This window comes from Symsagittifera roscoffensis, chromosome 4, assembly GCF_963678635.1.
Source record: "Symsagittifera roscoffensis chromosome 4, txSymRosc1.1, whole genome shotgun sequence".
NCBI classification, from domain to species: domain Eukaryota; kingdom Metazoa; phylum Xenacoelomorpha; order Acoela; family Convolutidae; genus Symsagittifera; species Symsagittifera roscoffensis.
In genome coordinates, this window is record NC_087065.1 from 54,158,519 (window position 1) to 54,179,229 (window position 20,711).

At 40.6% G+C, this 20,711-nt stretch overlaps 1 protein-coding gene across 1 annotated transcript in view; it reads right to left on the reverse strand.

Moving 5' to 3' along the window:
- LOC134844945 (uncharacterized) overlaps positions 1 to 20,711 on the reverse strand; it is a 72,013-nt gene that overhangs the window by 30,331 nt on the left and 20,971 nt on the right. The window contains exons 7-11 of the mRNA XM_063861770.1: positions 15,292 to 15,423; positions 11,630 to 12,296; positions 11,130 to 11,240; positions 837 to 1,027; positions 251 to 454 (exon numbers count right to left, since the gene is read on the reverse strand). Of these exons, the coding sequence (XP_063717840.1) occupies positions 251 to 454; positions 837 to 1,027; positions 11,130 to 11,240; positions 11,630 to 12,296; positions 15,292 to 15,423 (1,305 nt within the window). The remainder of the gene's footprint in view (positions 1 to 250; positions 455 to 836; positions 1,028 to 11,129; positions 11,241 to 11,629; positions 12,297 to 15,291; positions 15,424 to 20,711) is intronic.

The following is a 20,711-nucleotide window of genomic DNA, read 5'->3' on the forward strand; positions in this document are numbered from 1 at the left end:
TTTTTCTGAACAAATTTTAAAAACGTTCTAGAAAATGTTTTTTTTTATTAACGCAGTATCAACAACGGTTTTTAAATCAGTTTATTTTGAACTTGAAGTTAAGTAGCAGTAACCAGGGGAGGGACTAGGATTTTCTCGAAAAAGGGCGGGTTTTTCAAAAACAAATCGAAAGTCGGGGGCGAACGAATCCCTGAGAAAACGAAAGCCCCCGGAAGCCCTTCCCCCTAATTACGCTACTGACGTAACTGACTTGTGTAGGAATGCTAGGACATTAGTGCCGTCGACCTGTCTCTCCACCAGCTGTTCAGTGATGTCATTCTTCAATCTGGACCAGGCAACAGGGGGGATGCGCACTATGCTTGGATCAGGAGGCGGCCAGTACTGATAGAGCTCATTCAGCACATCGTTGTCCAGAGAGAGAATGTCCTCAAGCTCCGTCTCTGATAGACCATGCCTAAACAACCGTTTTTGATAGGCTACACAAAAATCTCTATTTTAAGTTTCTGAGAAAAATGAACTGCTTAAATTCGAACAGTTCATTTCAAACGTTTTAACGCTCATTTGTCGTCTTAATTTCGTGTCGTCTTAATGCCTTGTCGTCTTATTTACCTAGCCCCCTTTGTAATAACTACTTATCAATCCCCCCCCCCCTCATGGTATCTATTAACGAATTGCCACCTCTATAAATAAAATCAGTAAGTTAGCACTGAAGCGTTCTATTTGAAATTCGAGGAGTTTTGCTGCATTCCGATTGATCGAAAATTCGATTTAATTATTCTTCTTAATACTTGACCCTTTCTTGAAAAGGGATAATTGTTAAGTTGTTCATCACTAACTTTGCGGCCACAAGATAAGACATGGCTTTCTTCACGAGAATGGTGCCGTATTTAGTCTCCAGTTTGCGGAAGAACTGCTCTATGATCTCAGAGGTGCTCTTGGCTAGCTGAATATCTCTTAGCTTAGTGAATGAGTTCCAAGTCAGGGCTTCCTCTAAGGCCAGTTTCAGATAGAGTGGAAGACATGTGGCCTAGAAATATAGATTTTATTCAGTTCCTGGGTTGACCGAAAATGCTAATCATACAAATTTCATATATGGAAAAATGCTAATCATACACTTTTCATGCAGTTCCATAAGTACAGAAAATTGCATGAAAGGTCTATGATCAGTGATTTTTCACTATATGGAAGGTGTATGCATTAGAATTTTTCCATAAACCAAAAATATTGATTTTTTTAATTTTATTTTTAATTCTCAAATTTTTTTGTGTTCTTAACCGAACAAAAGTGATAAAAACCTTGGTTACTCAAACGTAGAGAAACCAAAGATGTGACCGTCTCGCATTCAAAATCCATCGTGAATCCGTCTTTCACAAACAATATAATGAAATTATCAAACTTTAAAAATTTGGCAAAAATTTTCAACGATTATTTTTTTGAAAATTAGAATTTTTAACTGATCAATCAATAATCAGGGCATACATAAACATGACATACAAAAAATAGGAGTTTTGAGCGTTTTTTACTTTTCATGCAAAAATTTTTTTTTGAAAAATGTTTGTTTGAGTACAAAATTCAATTTGCTGTCGAAAAAAAAACTGTTTGGGTCATTTTTTCGAAAAAAAAATGTTTGGGTCAATTTCAAAATTACTTTTTGGGTCAATTTCAAATTTTTGGGTCGCCATCAAAAGAATGCTAGTCATACAATTTCCTTATATGAAAATTGTATGATTAGCACTTTTTGAAAAAAAGTTTTTTGTTTTTTATTTGGTACGATACATCAAATTTTATGCCAAAACAAGAAAAAATTTCTTCGGAAATTCGATTACACCATTTTAGCAAAATGTATGAAAGTTGTTTGATTAGTATTTTTTCATAAACTTAGTTTATTGAATTGTATGATTATTATATTTGGTCTATGGAGGTCAACTCGGGTTATCAGTTATAAACATTTTAGTTATTATGTACAAAAAGTCAAGGACAGTTTGTTGCTCTGCAAATAGCCCAGAATGATTCGACTATTATCTTAAAATATCTACAAAAAAAAATAATTTTTTCTTCAAACGGCGTCTTTTTTTTTGTTTTTGGTGTGATCACGGGATCTAACAAAAGAGTAGAGCTTTGATAGTAAATCAATTTACATTAAATTAAAGAACTAAAAAAATTTGAAATCAAAAACAAAGAGCAAAAAAATTTCCTGGTAAAACTTTTTTGCATAAAACTTTTTTGTTTTGTTCTTGAAATTTTATTTCCGAGAAGGCGCCAAAAAACTACCTATATTTAATAACTGATTTCATCAGTGTCTACGACATTTGAACTTTATTCTTTGCCGAACCTAATTTTACCACCATTTCGACATGAATATGCCGCCAAATTACTAAACTGAAAGACTCAAAACTCAAAAATCAAAAAGAAATCATTTAAATAAAGAAACAACTAAACTACGATCTGAAATTGGAATCTTAATCATCCAAAACGTATTGCCATTGTCATTGGCGCACAATAGTTTTTAAAAAAAAGAAACCGAAACCAAGGTTTTTTTTTGTTTGAAAAGTCGACGAACCCATCCTTATACTAACTAATCATATTGTTTATTTTTTTTCTTTTTTTTGGATTGTAAGTTCCAAAAAAAAAACTCAAAATCATTTTTTTTTGTTACAATACAATTGCGAGGGTTCCATGTAATCAAAGGAATTACATATTGGCCATTTTACATTTTGTCTGACACGTCAAAGCGTGAATTAAGTTTAGGAGACATAGTCAATTAAAAACGAATTCAACCTATGATGCTGTTTTTTAAGTCATAGAAACAGACGTAGAAATTTTAGCAAAAGTAATTAACCAAGCCATAAGCGATTCCGACGAAGTACAGATCATAAACGATTTCTTTATGGAATTGAAGAGCTTGCTTGACGATGCCAATAACGAAGCAGTCAAGATAATACGCACCGGAACGGACCAGCAAGACTCAATCATTGAACGATTGAAAACTTTGAAAGTTTTGTATCGAACGATCCAACTACGATCAAAACGATACGAGCGTACCCTCAACAACACTGCCACGTCTTCTTTAAACTCATCACGAGTAGCCAGCAACGTCTCGACGCCTTCAATAATACGACAAGCCTTGGAAAATCTTCCCCTTCGACGCCAAACGGAAAGTTTAACCCGTAGTACCACTACACAAAACGTCACCATGGACCAGGACACCCAGGACGATTTGCCACAATTTTCAGGATTGCCAGCAATCTTAAACGCTACTTCGAACCACAGATCAAATTCCGCCCAGGACAATTCAAGACTCCTACTTCGCCCCGGATCTAACAGCGACGCCAATACCTTGGATCATCGCATTCATCAACAACAAACAGAAACTCTTGGAACTCAAACTGCTCATGGAACTCACCTCCATCCTCAGTCAAACCTCTCATTGCAGCAGCCGAACGCCGACTTGTCACAAAGTTCAAACCTTCAGCCGAACCACCCAGAAGCTCAACTTCAAGGAACGACTATAGAATTGAACAATGGAACTCAACTCCAAATCGACAATCAGCAATTGACAGCAACAGTGGGACAAAGACCGAACTCAGAAGCTCAACTTCATGAAACGTCACCGCACTCCAACCCTGGAACTCAAATCCAAGTTTTCAATCAGCAGATGAACGCACTGCAACCCGACAAAGAAATGTTTCAGCGCCAATATTTCTTCCGACAGCAACTTCAAAAGCAGCTCAGAGTCAAATGATTGGACAGCAAATCGCACACCCAATTCTTGCTCCCCAGACAGCTAGCCCCCCACATGGACTATACCAGCCTTCAAGCCAACAACAGAACCAGCCTTCAAGCCAACAACAGAACCAGCCTTCAAGCCAACAACAGAGGTCACATAATCCGAATAGCGCCTTTAGACCCATCTTGACGATTGGAAATCAGAATTCAACCAATCATTCCCCCACCAACGTGTTCAGTGGACACCAGACGACAGCTAAGGGTATCACAAACATCAACGGAGTACCGATACCAGCACAACCAGCACTACTGCCAACAAACCAAGGAGATCAACGAACAGCAACAAATTGGACCTCCAGCCAGTCGACCCTGACTCACCAATGTACACAACCTGCCATACGATCGTACCAGGAAGGATTCCTGGGAACCACGACAGCATACAACCCTACGAACATGCCGACATCATCAACAACAGCCTTCACTCATGCAGGGGACCAACAGGAACAACTCACCCAAATATCAACCGACCTCCCCCTCATCAACATGCAGTCCATCAACATGCAGCACATCAACATGCAGCACATCAGAACCAGCCGACTTATTTTCCGATTCCGACCAACCTTGGAACAGCACCGACAGACCACAACCATCATCAAACGATCTCGAAGACATTCAGGAAATCAGTGCCCATTGTCAAACCATTCATATTCGACGGAGAACCTGAACTATGGTTAGATTGGATAGGACTGTTCAACGCAACCATAAACAGCACCGACATGACAAACTCGGAAAAGATGACACATCTGCAGAAACTTGTATCCGGAGATGCCAAATCTCTCATCCGAGGATATGGATGCAATGGAGCAATGTATGACGCAGCCCTTCAGCGACTGGAAACGACTTTGGTAACCCGACGAAGATAGTTATATCCTTCCTTCGACGACTCGACGCCATCAGTGGCCCCAATCTACGACATACCAGAAGCTACAAGGACCTCGCCAACTTCCTACAGACAATGGTCGATACATTCACGACACTTGGATTCCAGCACGATCTACACTCTACGACAAATGTCCAAACAGTTTTGTCAAAACTGCCTACCCCTTGCCGACTAGAATGGAATAGATACCATCTGCAATGCAACATCAGACAACCATCACTCATCGACCTCACCAATTGGTTCAACATCTGCGCCGAAGCATGCAGCGATTTTCCGAGCAACAGCAACAACAACAACAACAACAACAACAACAACAACAACACCAGAAACAGCAGCAGCAGCAACAACTACAACAGCAGCAACACTCAAGGATCATCATCCAACGGTCACACCCACCAACATGGACCATCGGATCACCGCGCCAATCAGAACAAATTGAACCAGCAACGCAGCCAGCAGCAACATAAATCTGGACAAAAGGATCAACGACAAGATTTTTGCCCGGAGAAACGCAATTGCCAGTACCTTGGAAAATGCCAACACTTCATCGCAAGGAGCCCAAAGGACAGATTACAGCATGCCAGGGACCTACAACTATGTTTCAACTGCCTCAGCCCGCACAAGTTTGCCGACTGTCAATCAACGCAAACCTGCCGGACGAACGGATGCAGTGAAAAACACCACACACTTCTGCACAACAGCAGCACCTACAACTCGACGACACAGAGGGAGACAGCCAACCGGAACTCCAGACAACATGACGACACCACCAACTGTAGCACCAGCATAAGCAGAAGGAAATCGACTCGCCACATTCCGACCCTGCCAATAACGATCTCTCATGGCAAACATAGAGTTCATGCCTATACAATGCTTGATTGTGGAAGCAAAATGACATTGCTTAAATCATCAATCGCCCTCCAACTCAAACCAGATCTGCAATTAGACGACACCATCCAGCTAAACCAAGCACTGATATCATCAGACACAGCTTCTACAAAGATGACGATCGCGATTGGACCCTACAACCAGCAAAAGCAGCCATTTCAACTAAATCACATCGACGTCATAATGGATTGGAACCTTTCCCAATTCAACCCTGAACTCGTCAACTCTATCTGCCAAAGGAACGAGCCACTTCAACACATTCGAATAGCCACACTGCCATCGAAAGAAATCGGAATCATCATTGGATGCGATTTTGCCGAACTCGTGACGCCTTCAGAAGTAATCCATTCAAAACAAAATGTGCCGATTGGATAGAAAACGCCACTTGGATGGTCTCTCTGTGGACGAGACAATGCAGCGACACCCAACGACATCAACACAATCAACTTCACGACAGACGATACACTGTTTCGCCACGTAGCTAAATGGATGAAAATGGACGCCGAAGGGATTTCAACTGACCAACGCAGCCACTCAACAGACGACAAGGAAGCTCTCCGCATCTGGGAATCTTCAACAACCCGCTTGCCTAATGGACACTACGAAGTTGGAATGCTTTGGAAACCTGGACAACAACTGCCAAACAATAGATGGCTTGCCAAGAAGCAACTCGACAGCCTTCTCCAATGACTGAAGAGAAACAACGAGATGGCACAGAAATATCAGGAAACCATCGACACCGACTTGCATAAAGGTTTCATAGTCAAAGTTGATGATTCCTATGAAGACTCAACAGGAAAATGGTACCTTCCTCATCATCCAGTGACAAACATCAATAAACCTGGCAAGGTACGCCGAGTCCTTAATGCATCGAGCATCTACAAAGGAGTATCACTCAACAGCAACCTACTAACTGGACCAGACCTCCTCACAAACCTTACTGGAATCGTTATGCCATTTCGCGAGGACCAAATCGCTATTTCTGCCGACATTGAAGCAATGTTCATGCAGGTCTTCGTGAGCTCAGAGGACCAGCCGTACTTGCGATTTCTGTGGAAGGACAACACGGGCCAACCCGCAATCTTCCAATACACCCGCCACATCTTCGGAGCTACTTACTCACCATGTGTTGCCTGCTACGCCACTCGACAATGTGCGAAAGACAATGCCGACAAATATCCAGCCAACAAATCACAAAACGCAACATATACATGGACGACCTATACAAAGCCGTTTCAACACCGACGGAAGCGACACAGTTAATGAACGACCTTCAAAAGATGTTCAGCCTTGGAGGTTTCAACCTCACAAAATGGACCTCAAACTCCCAACAATTCCTCACAACAGTCAACGAGAACCACTTGGAAAACAGCGACAGCCTCACCAAGAAGGAACGACCCCTCGAACGAGTTCTTGGAGTGAAATGGAAACCAGACACGGACGTCTTTCTTGTGGAAGCAAAGAAGTTTCACGCCATTGACAAGAAGGACTTAACGCAGCGCAAACTATTGAAGTTTGCTTCTTCAATCTTTGACCGGCTTGGAATTACGATGCCACTGACAATTCGACTACGACAATCACTTTAACTTGCCTGGAGTAATGGACCTCAATGGGACAAACCTCTAAACATGGAGCATTTAACAGACCTCAACGATTGGATAGACAAGCGAAGCCAATTCAACGACATCTGCCTGCCCAGGATTTACTTCAGACCAGAAACGAAGATACTGGAAACCCAACTCCGTGTATTCAGCGACGCCTCCGAACTTGCCTTAGCATCAGTTGCTTACCTCAGAATCAGATACGACGACGACACAACGGAACTCAAGTTCGTCATTGGAAAAGCCCGAGTAGCACCCATCAGCAGAATGACAATTCCAAATCTCGACCTTCAAGCCACCACTAACGGAGCTAAACTGTCTCGTTTCATCAAAGAACAACATGACATACGAATCGACAGTACGACACTATGGACAGATAGTACAACAGTTCTTCATTGGATAAACTCGCCGAATCAACGACACCGGATCTTCATTGCCAACCGCCTGAATTTCACCATGGACTCAACATCTTCACTGGACTGGAGATACGTGCCCAGCAAAGACAACCCAGCAGACGACGGAACACGTGGTTACAAAGCATGTGACATGACTACCGATTCACGATGGATCAAAGGACCAGACTTCTTGTTAAGACCATTATCAGATTGGCCTAATCACCCGCCAACACAACCTACAGCCGATATTCATCTGACAGACAACGACCCACAACCGCGAACATCAGTAATCGACTTCAACCGATTTAGCACTTGGACAAGAGCATTCAGAGTTACTTCATATGTTCTTTTCTTCTCAGAAAACATCAAAAGGAAGACACGCCAGAGCCTCTCACTTCAACACCTCACCTTAGGATCCGCATGGATCATTAAACACTCACAGAATCAATCATTCCCCAAGGAAATAGCATGCCTGACAAAGAAATCTGTCATTCCACCCCGCAGCCCTCTACAACCTCTTTGCCCCTTCATCGACAATCACGGATACTTACGTGCCAAAAGAAGGCTACAGAAAACCCCGCTTCTACTTTGCAGCCGACATCCAGTCATTCTGAACGCAGAAAACTACCCAATACAACTCTTCATGAAGCAAACACACGAAATAAATTCCCATTGTGGAATGGAACACACCCGAAGCATTCTTCAGCAGGACTTTTAGATCATACGATCACGCAAGCATCTGAAGAAAACTATTCGACAATGCATACCTTGCCGACGCCTTCGACAGGAACCAGTGAACCTCTGATGGCAGATCTACCCCTACAAAGACTCCCTTTATCGGAAAACAGTTACCCCTTCTACTCTACAGGAATTGACTTCTTTGGCCCCTTTGCCACGCGGAACAACGACGAATACAGTAAGCGATACGTTCTCGTCTTCACCTGCCTCGTCACTCGAGCACTTCATTCAGAAATATGCCAGCAAATCGACACAAACTGAACTCTACAAGCCATACGCCGTTTCATCGCTAGACGCGGTAAACCCAGGATCATCTTCTCTGACAACGGAAAAGCCTTCGTTGCAGCTGACAAGGAATTACAGGAAAGCGTTTCTGAGATTCAACACAGCAACGACTTCAACAATCAATGCCAATTACTTGGAATAACCTGGAAGTTTAACCCACCTGCAGCTCCTCGCTTTGGTGGATCATGGGAACGCCTCATAAAAACATTTAAGATTGCTTTCTACAAAGTCATTGGAACACGGACACTGGACGACAAAACTCTGTCAACCTTCACGTGCGAGGTTGAAGCTATGATGAATTCTCGCCCGCTAACCCACGTCTCATCAGACCCAACCGACGACAAGCCCCTTACACCCAATCACCTTCTACTAGGACGACCAACAAACAATTTGCCTCCCGGATTGTTTCTCCCTCGCCACACAACGGACAAGAGAACTTGGAAACAAGCTCAAGCCTTGAGTCAACAGTTCTGGAACAGATACCTCAAAGACTACTTGCCAACCTTGACGACCCGAACGAAATGGACAAAGCAAGTGGAAAATCTTCAGCAAGGAGACCTTGTATGGATACTGGAAGACCTAACGCCTCGAGGTCTTTGGCCCCTGGGACGGGTACTTCGTACTTTCCCAGGTGCAGACAGAATCGTTCGCTCCTGCGAAATTAAAACTAGCAGGGGGATTCTACACCGACCAGCAGTCAAACTCTCGCGAGTATTGGACCACAGTAACAACTAGATGACCAACATGATCAACGACAGCTAACAACTAGATGACCATTACAATCAACGACGACGTACCATCAGCTTCAACGAACAATTTTCTAATTTGCAACCTGCAAATGGGCCCGGCTATGTCTACGACATTTGAACTTTATTCTTTGCCAAACCTAATTTTACCACTTTTTCGACATGAATATGCCGCCAAATTAGTAAACTGAAAGACTCAAAACTCAAAAATCAAAAAGAAATCAGTTAAAAAGAAACAACTAAACTACGATCTGAAATTGGAATCTTAATCAACCAAAACGTATTGCCAGTGTCAATCAGGTTGTATCCCATTTGCCTATGATGTTTCATTCGTTCTATCGGAGCGAACGTTTTGATCATTTTTCAAGGTTTTAACTTTGTGAGTAAGTCATCAATTCTTTTTTTATTTTTTTTGTAAAAGGTGGCATTAACTGTTACAAAGGAGTATTTATCCTGGTGCAGTCAAACAATGACTAATCTAACGTAAGAAAACTTAACAAAATCGACAAAACCACACAAACCACCCAACAGTTCCTGGGTAAGACTAGAGTGATATAGACTATGAGTGATCTAACTCCTCTAGCGGTCATCGCAAAAAAGTCGACCTGGAAAAAAATATTAAAATTAGTGGATCGATAAAAAATCACAACCTCCAATTTAAAGGATACAACATGTACATCTTGTAAATAGAAAATACACTCCTCTAGGAAATGTACCCGTGTCGTAAAAGTGTAAATAGTTTGTAAAATATACAGATTGTAATATTCCGTCGGAGCCCCCGATATAAAATAAGACCATATAAATAGAGAACACTGCGGTGTAAAAAAGGCGCGGTCGGAAGACGGTCAGAGCTACATAGACTATTTTTCCGTATTCAACATGACCATATTCTACAACGACGATAACGAATTCAAAAGGTATTAATTGTTGGGAAAAAATCAAGTCATACTGAGTATACAAGTGGATTTTACAAGACCAGTAAGTTTTTAAGAATCGTTCTTCAAGATTTGAAAGTTAGAAAGTTTTAATTGAAATTTTATCCGGTGAATCAATCAATCAAGGATGTCTATTATGGGTTCACCGTCAACGTAATCAAAAATATCGTTTAGGGGTTTCCATTTTTTAGGGGTTTCCATTTTCCCCATGGGTAGTTTTACACTGAATCCTTCCAGACAGATACGAAAAAAAAACATCTCACTAAGCAAAAACCTGGCCAAATTGAGAAAAAAAGCGTCTCAGGTGAATATATATCACTTTCAAATCGAACATTTAGTAAATCAGTAAATCTTTTGAACGGACTCTATGAATATTGCCGCCCAAGATACTCCGAGAGAAAATAGCGACTTAAATATGCGTTTTTCTGTAGTCTTATGAAGATTATGTTCAGGTGTAAAGTTAAGGAATCATTTAGCTCGCGGTAATTACTGATGATTTCATGACACACTGGGTTTTCACTCTGCTATATCTTTCTTTTGGGTCAACGACATTGATTTACCGACCTCTCTTGGAACATAAAAAACCGTTTTCTGCAAAAATGTCGCAAAATTGTATGACAAAAAAGAGCAGTTTTCGCATCAGAATTTCAAGGATAGTATACATTGGAGTAGATGGATTCGTTGACAAAATTTAAGGTTTGGTCAGCCGAAACTAGATACCGTAAAATAATACAAAGAGGGGATGCTTTGGGGGCTGTCAGGAGGTGGATTCTCTGGTCTCAGGGGTGGGATCTCTGGGGGGGGGGGGGTCTCCGGGGATGGAATCTCTGCATGGAAAATACACGTTTTAACTCTCTACCTGAATATGCACTTGCCTTGAACGAGTCGAGGAGGTACTTCTGCTGCTCCGTTTGCAGTTTCCTCGAAGCAGCCTGCAGCCGAGTCTCTATGATCTTTTCGCCCAGTTCCATCGACATAGGAGGAACCTAGGGAAAACCACAGTTCACAAATAGGAAAGAGGGAACTGCGAAATTATCCTTAATATAACAGCGAATAAGATAAAACTAACAAAACTAGGGCAAAAATTGTAAAATGATGAAATGAAATGTATTCAAGAATTTGTATCACAAAAAAGACAATAAACACTAAGACAACCGTTAATACAATTAGGCCAAAAGTTGAAATTATGAAAACGAAGGGGTTCAAATTTGCGACAAAAAAGGTGACTTTCAGACTTTCAGAATCTTCAAGCTAATAATTTATCAATGATGTTTTTGCAACTAATGCCAACATGAGCCAATCACATAGTCTTAACTTTTGTTGATTATTTTCAAACTAGCGTGAACAGCTTTTTTGGTATTTGAAATTTACTCACGAAAATGAAATTTTCCTTGTTTTCCATGCGGTTCAAACTCAGAGACAACGTTTCAAAACAACCGTTGATTTCTTTCCGGTCGACCGCCAAAATTATTTGCACTCTCTGTAGCAGAACTTTGGGCAGCCAAATGAACTTGTGAGCCCCGTCAATCGAAGACAGTTGATCCACGGAGTCAAAAATGATTACCAAATCCTGGCTAATTTTTCTCGAAACTTCGTCCAAAATGTTTCCAAAATTCTCAGACAGCCAAGCAAAATCATCCAGCGCTTGCTCCGGAATTCGAACGACTGGAATCCGAAACAAGTCTCGGATCTGACACATGATGGATTTCAAAACAGTGCTTATCTGTGCAGTTTCCGCTGTCGTTCCAAGAAACCGATAAATACAAATAGCTTTGTAGTTGAAATTTTCCCGCATCGTCCTAATGACAGATGAAACTATAGACGTTTTTCCGGATCCGCTGTCGCCGTAAATGACAATGGGAACGTTGTTGGCGGAGTTTTTAAGTGCCTCGAAGACTTTCTTTTCGACGTCGGGGCGAGGAAAATATAGTCTAAAGCAATTGTTGCAGAAATGAGCGTGCTGCACAACTTCTTTCAATACGGGATTTCTCTCGAAGGCTTTTTTGTGTTTTCGGTTTGCCTCTACGTGCTTGTTGATCATGCTAAAATAGAGTATGCTTAATAAATGTAGCCTTCGATAAATTGCCCCATCTTGCTACAAATCTGTGGTTAACTACCACGACAAAAATCATGATAACGGTTGCCGCCCGCACCGAGCGCCCATGGATTCTAATCGATTATAATGGATTCACGAGACAAAAATAATCGAAATTAATCCATTACGGATGTAAAATTCAGACCACGAAATCGATTATATAGCCATTATAATCGATTATTTTTGAACAAATATAATCCATTATAATCCATTATAATCGATTAAAATCCATTATTTTTGTCACTGAAATCGATTATTTTTGCCAAGATAATCCATTATAATCGATTATTTTGAAATGAAAATCCATTATAATCCATTATATTTGATTATAATCCATTTCATTTTTAGAAGTAAATTCGATTATTTTTGCAAATTTTTGATGGATTATAATCGATTATTTTGTCATTTTATAGATGCTGACCATATTATGACAATATAATCGATCATTATCCATGGGCGCTCGGTGCGGGCGGTTGTTGTGCCAGAGGCATAAAATGTCCAGACTATAGATTTAAGGCCCAAACATTAATTTTATAACTCAGGGAATTTCTCGAGGGGATTTTCTCGAGGTAACTTTACGAAAACTTTCAAAATATTTGTCGGTTTTTTTTAGATCGACCAAATTGATTTTCCTAGCGCTCCCAGAACACATTTAAAAAACCCTATTTTGACAAGAAACTTAGTGCCTCAATCAAAATTTTGAAGAAAAAAAAACAGGTGAAAAATTTGCGTTTTTCGGCGCGCGCTACCCTTCAAAATTAGTGTTTTGGCGCCAGAGGCGGCTTAAGAAAAGTGTGGGTCAGCCGGAAATGGATGTCTGAAAATAATACCAAAGTGGAACCTTTGTTTGGTGAGGGGTCGAATCCCTAAGGGAGAAAGCGTCAGCACCTCCACTCGACAAAACCTTGCGCCGACAAACCTGCATCGACAAGTTTGCAACCGATTAGCGCAAGTAACATATATATTTGTGAAAAAGACAAATTTTAAAACGCCAAACAAGCCTGCTCGTGTATCGAAACAAAGCCCTGGATGTTTCGACTGCCCTTTAGTCTGTATCGGATAGAACATTAAAAAAGCACAATATTTGAGAATATTAAACATTGAGTTCGAAATTTTGGGTAATAGCGCGTTCGACTAGCTCGCCTCAAATCGAATGAAACAATTTTGTAATGCATACAAACATAGGTCGCGTTACGCTTTCAGCATCATAAACAGAATATTTACAAGGCGCATTAACTTTTCCAGAGGATGACCAAATTGGCAATTGTCAAACCCTCAGCGAGTTCCGGAGAAATCAAAGGTAAATAACCCTTTTACATTTGAACTGAAGGAGTCTTCTAAACGGTACAAAACGTTTTTGGTAAAAATATTGTTTCGATCTCAAAAATTTACTGAATATAGAAAAACCGGTGGCGGAATTAAGCTGGGCTTCGACTCAAAGATTGGACCCCATGCCAACCCAAAATGTCCCTCTTTGTACTATTTTGGGATCTCTCTTTTGGCTGACTGAATTTAAACTTGTTCTAAAGCGCCTCTGGTGCCAATATATACTAATTTTGGTGGGGGTGCGCGCGGTAAATGATTGCAATTTTTTTGTCAACATTTTTCAAAACGGATGTACAAGTATAAAACGCTTTTTGGTCTGTTTTTTGAAAATCCGCTCCTCCTCTCGAGAAAATTCTAAATCGATCTCTCGAAAAACCACCCGAAGATAAAAAGTATTCCGCATTTCTTCAAAAGTGGGAACAAAAATCGCTTTAGGTACGACAAAATTAATTTTTATACTTGTTTTAGTCTATTTGATAACTACTAAAATCTATTTTTGGTGAATATTTTGGGACATAAAAACTATGACCCAGATCTGACACATGTATGTTCAAAACCTGAATCAGGCCTTGAGCAGGTCTGCATTTTTGACAAAATCCATACCTGCCTCAGTCCTGTTTCAGACATGTCCATTTTTGAATGAAAAATGGACTATGTCTGCACAAGATCTGAAATAGGCAAGACTTTAAGAAGCTCAGATCTAATTTCTAAGCTTTTGTAACATACGGGAGTGAACTTGGAATGAAAATCTTGCAAGAACTAATCAAAGGAATGCAAAGATTCAAAAAAGGTTATTAATATCTAATTAATATAATTTTGAAAGTGAATTACAATGTTGCTTACACGTTGTGCCCAAGAAAAACAGATAAATACTTTCTGTTTTTAAGCACCCATTATAGAAAATCATTGGAAATTTCAAAAAAAAAACTATTAGATAAACTTGTAAAAACTTGAAGTCAATGGCGGATCATTTGGGTTGAGTACCACTGGTTTATCATAAACCAGTGGTACTCAACCCAAATGATCTGCCATTGATTTTCGGCTGGTGTTTATTCTTCAGTTATTTGCAGTTTGCTTAGTTTTTAGAAGGTAATGACCAAAACAGTCGCCAAAATATTGGCGACACTTAAAATTAAAAATAAACGTTTTTAAAGGGTTAAAATAGCATCAAAGATAAATTATTTTGTTTTACGAGTTTCCAATTCTTGACGTGAGATGGGGCAATATGGCCTCCTAGTTTCTGCTAGCGATCACTGATTGTAAGACGAAAACTCACAAACAAGACAAAAATATAAGCGCAGCGGAGCAAATGGTCGCTTTTTACCAAGGTAGCGTTTTACTCTAATTGATAATCCTGCTGAGGTGTCGCTTTTCTTAAATTTTACGAGTAGCCTTTTAACAAGTTTTTTTTGTTGTTCCAAGTTATGTTGTTACCGTCATCACTGCCAAAGGGGTAGACCACAAATGCGCATAATCTATGCCTTTCGTCTACCCGCTCCGACTTGTGCAGTTTATTGAAAAGTTGATGCATATATTTCCTTAAATTTTTAAATATCTTAAATTTGTTGTCATCTCTTATTATTGAAGAACTAAATTCTTCTTCTTCTCCTACTGACCTCTCGACGCTGTATCTGAAGTCGGCCTTGAATTGTTCGAGGTACTGTTTATGCTGGGGGTCGGAGGGGTCCATGCCACACTCCAGACTGTCTATCTCGTACGCAAAGAAGTTCTCGCCATGATTTGAGCCACTGAAACGAAGAAAACGCCTCGAAATCTCTCGCTAAAGTTCAAAAAAACACGAAGGTTGTTCTCGCTAGAATTCATAGCGAGAAAAACCAAGGCCGTAACTAATGAGTTTTTTGGTGAGCGAAGAACAGTGTGTGAGAGAAGACGAAAACTGAAAGTTGTTCATGCGCCATTTTTAAAGTTGACTTTTTAATGTTTTCGTTTTGCGTATTTTATGACATTGAATTCTGCTTTTAAATACCGAAATTTATGGCAGTTCATTAATCTTTGTTGACTTGTAATTTCCGATAATTACGGTTAATTTACGTGTGAAATGAAATGTTGTCAATCAGCCAGCTACCCGAAACCGATCTGCCTCAGAACCGAAACGAGGCAGAAATATGGTCCGCCGACCCGGATAGGAGCACTTCCTGGATTTGAGAGCTGACCCGGCTAACCTTGGAGCTCTCACCTCTTCTCTTTCTGTTGGGGGGGGGGGCGAGGATATTCTCGCTAGAATTCATAGCGAGAAAAACCAAGGCCGTAACTAATGATTTTTCTGGTGAACGAAGAACAGTGTGTGAGAGAAGACGAAAACTGAAAGTTGATCATGCGCCATTTTTAAAGTTGACTTTTTAATGTTTTCATTTTGCGTATTTTATGACATTAAATTCTGCCTTTATATACCGAAATTTATGGCAGTTCGTTATTCTTTGATGACTTGTAATTTCCGATAATTACGGTTAATTTACGTGTGAAATGAAATGTTGTCAATCAGCCAGCTACCCGAAACCGATCTGCCTCAGAACCGAAACGAGGCAGAAATATGGTCCGCCGACCCGAACAGGAGCAGTTCCTGGATTTGAGAGCTGACCCGGCTAACCTTGGAGCTCTCACCTCTTCTCTTTCTGTTGGGGGGTGAGGATGTTCTCGCTAGAATTCATAGCGAGAAAAACCAAGGCCGTAACTAATGAGTTTTCTGGTGAACGAAGAACAGTGTGAGAGAGAAGACGAAAACTGAAAGTTGTTCATGCGCCATTTTTAAAGTTGACTTTTTAATGTTTTCTTTTTGCGTATTTTTCGACAGTGAATTCTGCTTTTAAATACCGAAATTTATGGCAGTTCGTTATTCTTGGATGACTTGTAATTTCCGATAATTACGGTTAATTTACGTGTGAAATGAAATGTTGTCAATCAGCCAGCTACCCGAAACCGATCTGCCTCAGAACCGAAACGAGGCAGAAATATGGTCCGCCGACCCGAAAAGGAGCAGTTCCTGGATTTGAGAGCTGACCCGGCTAACCTTGGAGCTCTCATCTCTTCTCTTTCTGTTGGGGGGTGAGGATGTTCTCGCTAGAATTCATAGCGAGAAAAACCAAGGCCGTAACTAATGAGTTTTCTGGTGAACGAAGAACAGTATGTGAGAGAAGACGAAAACTGAAAGTTGTTCATGCGCGATTTTTAAAGTTGACTTTTTAATGTTTTCTTTTTGCGTATTTTTCGACAGTGAATTCTGCTTTTAAATACCAAATTTATGGCAGTTCGTTATTCTTTGTTGACTTGTAATTTCCGATAATTACGGTTAATTTACGTGTGAAATGAAATGTTGTCAATCAGCCAGCTACGCAAAACTGATCTGCTTCAGAACCGAAACGAGGCAGAAATTTGGTGCGCCGACCCGGACAGGAGCAGTTCCTGGATTTGAGAGCTGACGCGGCTAACTTTGGAGCTCTCACCTCTTCTCTTTCTGTTGGGGTGGAGGGCGAGGATGTTCTAGCTAAAATTCATAGCGAGAAAAACCAAGGCCGTAACTAATGAGTCTTCTGGTGAACGAAGAACAGTGTGTGAGAGAAGACAAAAACTGAAAGTTGTTCATGCGCCATTTTTGAAGTTGATTTTTTAATGTTTTCATTTTGCGTATTTTATGACATTGAATTCTGCTTTTAAACAGCGAAATTTATGGCAGTTCATTATTCTTTGTTGACTTGAAATTCCCAATAATTACGGTTAATTTACGTGTGAAATGAAATGTTGTCAATCAGCCAGCTACCCGAAACCGATCTGCCTCAGAACCAAAACGAGGCAGAAATATGGTCCGCCGACCCGGACAGGAGCAGTTCATGGATTTAAGAGCTGACCCGGCTAACCTTGGAGCTCTCACCTCTTCTCTTTCTGTTGGGGTGGAGGGCGAGGATGTTCTAGCTAGAATTCATAGCGAGAAAAACCAAGGCCGTAACTAATGAGTTTTTTGTTTAACGAAGAACATTGTGTGAGAGAAGAAGAAAACTGAAAGTTATTCATGCGCCATTTTTAAAGTTGACTTTTTAATGTTTTCTTTTTGCGTATTTTTCGACAGTGAATTCTGCTTTTAAATACCAAAATTTATGGCAGTTCGTTATTCTTTGTTGACTTGTAATTTCCGATAATTACGGTTAATTTACCTGTGAAATGAATTGTTGTCAATCAGCCAGCTACGCAAAGATGATCTGCTTCAGAACCGAAATGAGGCAGAAATATGGTGCGCCGACCCGGACAGGAGCAGTTCCTGGATTTGAGAGCTGACCCGGCTAACTTTGGAGCTCTCACCTCTTCTCTTTCTGTTGGGGTGGAGGGCGAGGATGTTCTAGCTAGAATTCATAGCGAGAAAAACCAAGGCCGTAACTAATGAGTTTTTTGGTTAACGAAGAACAGTGTGTGAGAGAAGAAGAAAACTGAAAGTTATTCATGCGCCATTTTTGAAGTTGACTTTTCAATGTTTTCATTTTGCGTATTTTATGACATTGAATTCTGCTTTTAAATGCCGAAATTTATGGCAGTTCGTTATTTTTTGTTGACTTGTAATTTCCAATAATTACGGTTAATTTATGTCTAAAATGAAATGTTGTCAATCAGCCAGCTACTCGAAACCGATCTGCCTCAGAACCGAAACGAGGCAGAAATATGGTCCGCCGACCCGGACAGGATCAGTTCCTGGATTTGAGAGCTGACCTGGCTAACCTTGGAGCTCTCACCTCTTCTCTTTCTGTTGGGTGGGGGGGGGAGGATGTTCTCGCTAGAATTCATAGCGAGAAAAACCAAGGCCGTAACTAATGAGTTTTCTGGTGAACAAAGAACAACGTGTGAGAAAAGACTAAACCGAAAGTTTTTCATGCGCCATTTTTAAAATTGACTTTTTAAAGTTTTCATTTTGCGTTTTTTTTTACATTGAATTCTGCTTTTAAATACCGAAATTTATGGCAGTTCATGATTCTTTGTTGACTTGTAATTTCCGATAATTACGGTTAATTTACGTGTGAAAAGAAATGTTGTCAATCAGCCAGCTACCCGAAACCGATCTGCCTCAGAACCGAAACGAGGCAGAAATATGGTCCGTCGACCCGGATAGGAGCACTTCCTGGATTTGAGAGCTGACCCGGCTAACCTTGGAGCTCTCACCTCTTCTCTTTCTGTTGGGGGGGGGGGGCGAGGATGTTCTCGCTAGAATTCATAACGAGAAAAACCAAGGCCGTAACTAATGAGTTTTCTGGTGAACGAAGAACAGTGTGTGAGAGAAGACGAAAACTGAAAGTTGTTCATGCGCCATTTTTAAAGTTGACTTTTTAATGTTTTCATTTTGCGTATTTTATGACATTGAATTCTGCTTTTAAATACCGAAATTTATGGCAGTTCGTTATTCTTTGTTGACTTGTAATTTCCGATAATTACGGTTAATTTACGTGTGAAATGAAATGTTGTCAATCAGCCAGCTACCCGAAACCGATCTGCCTCAGAACCGAAACGAGGCAGAAATATGGTCCGCCGACCCGAACAGGAGCAGTTCCTGGATTTGAGAGCTGACCCGGCTAACCTTGGAGCTCTCACCTCTTCTCTTTCTGTTGGGGGTGAGGATGTTCTCGCTAGAATTCATAGCGAGAAAAACCAAGGCCGTAACTAATGAGTTTTCTGGTGAACGAAGAACAACGTGTGAGAAAAGACGAAAACTGAAATTTTTTCATGCGCCATTTTTAAAGTTGACTTTTTAAAGTTTTCATTTTGCGTTTTTTATGACATTGAATTCTGCTTTTAAATACCGAAAATTATGGCAGTTCATGATTCTTTGTTGACTTGTAATTTCCGATAATTACGGTTAACTTACGTGTGAAATGAAAGGTTGTCAATCAGCCAGCTACCCGGAACCGATCTTCCTCAGAACCGAAACGAGGCAGAAATATGGTCCGCCGACCCGGACAGGAGCAGTTCCTGGATTTGAGAGCTGACCCGGCTAACTTTGGAGCTCTCACCTCTTCTCTTTCTGTTGGGGTGGAGGGCGAGGATGTTCTAGCTAGAATTCATAGCGAGAAAAACCAAGGCCGTAACTAATGAGTTTTCTGGTGAACGAAGAACAACGTGTGAGAAAAGACGAAAACTGAAATTTTTTCATGCGCCATTTTTAAAGTTGATTTTTTAATGTTTTCATTTTGCGTATTTTATGACATTGAATTCTGCTTTTAAACGTCGAAATTTATTGCAGTTCATTATTCTTTGTTGACTTGAAATTTCCGATAATTACGGTTAATTTACGTGTGAAATGAAATGTTGTCAATCAGCCAGCTACGCAAAACCGATCTGCCTCAGAACCAAAATGAGGCAGAAATATGGTCCGCCGACCCGGACAGGAGCAGTTCCTGGATTTGAGAGCTGACCCGGCTAACCTTGGAGCTCTCACCTCTTCTCTTTCTGTTGGGGGGTGAGGATGTTCTCGCTAGAATTCATAGCGAGAAAAACCAAGGCCGTAACTAATGAGTTTTCTGGTGAACGAAGAACAACGTGTGAGAAAAGACGAAAACTGAAATTTTTTCATGCGCCATTTTTAAAGTTGACGACTTTTTAAAGTTTTCATTTTGCGTTTTTTATGACATTGAATTCTGCTTTTAAATACCAAAATTTATGGCAGTTCATGATTCTTTGTTGACTTGTAATTTCCGATAATTACGGTTAATTTACGTGTGAAATGAAATGTTGTCAATCAGCCAGCTACCCGGAACCGATCTTCCTCAGAACCGAAACGAGGCAGAAATATGGTCCGCCGACCCGGAAAGGAGCAGTTCCTGGATTTGAGAGCTGACCCGGCTAACTTTGGAGCTCTCACCTCTTCTCTTTCTGTTGGGGTGGAGGGCGAGGATGTTCTAGCTAGAATTCATAGCGAGAAAAACCAAGGCCGTAAATAATGAGCCTTCTGGTGAACGAAGAACAGTGTGTGAGAGAAGACAAAAACTGAAAGTTGTTCATGCGCCATTTTTAAAGTTGATTTTTTAATGTTTTCATTTTCCGT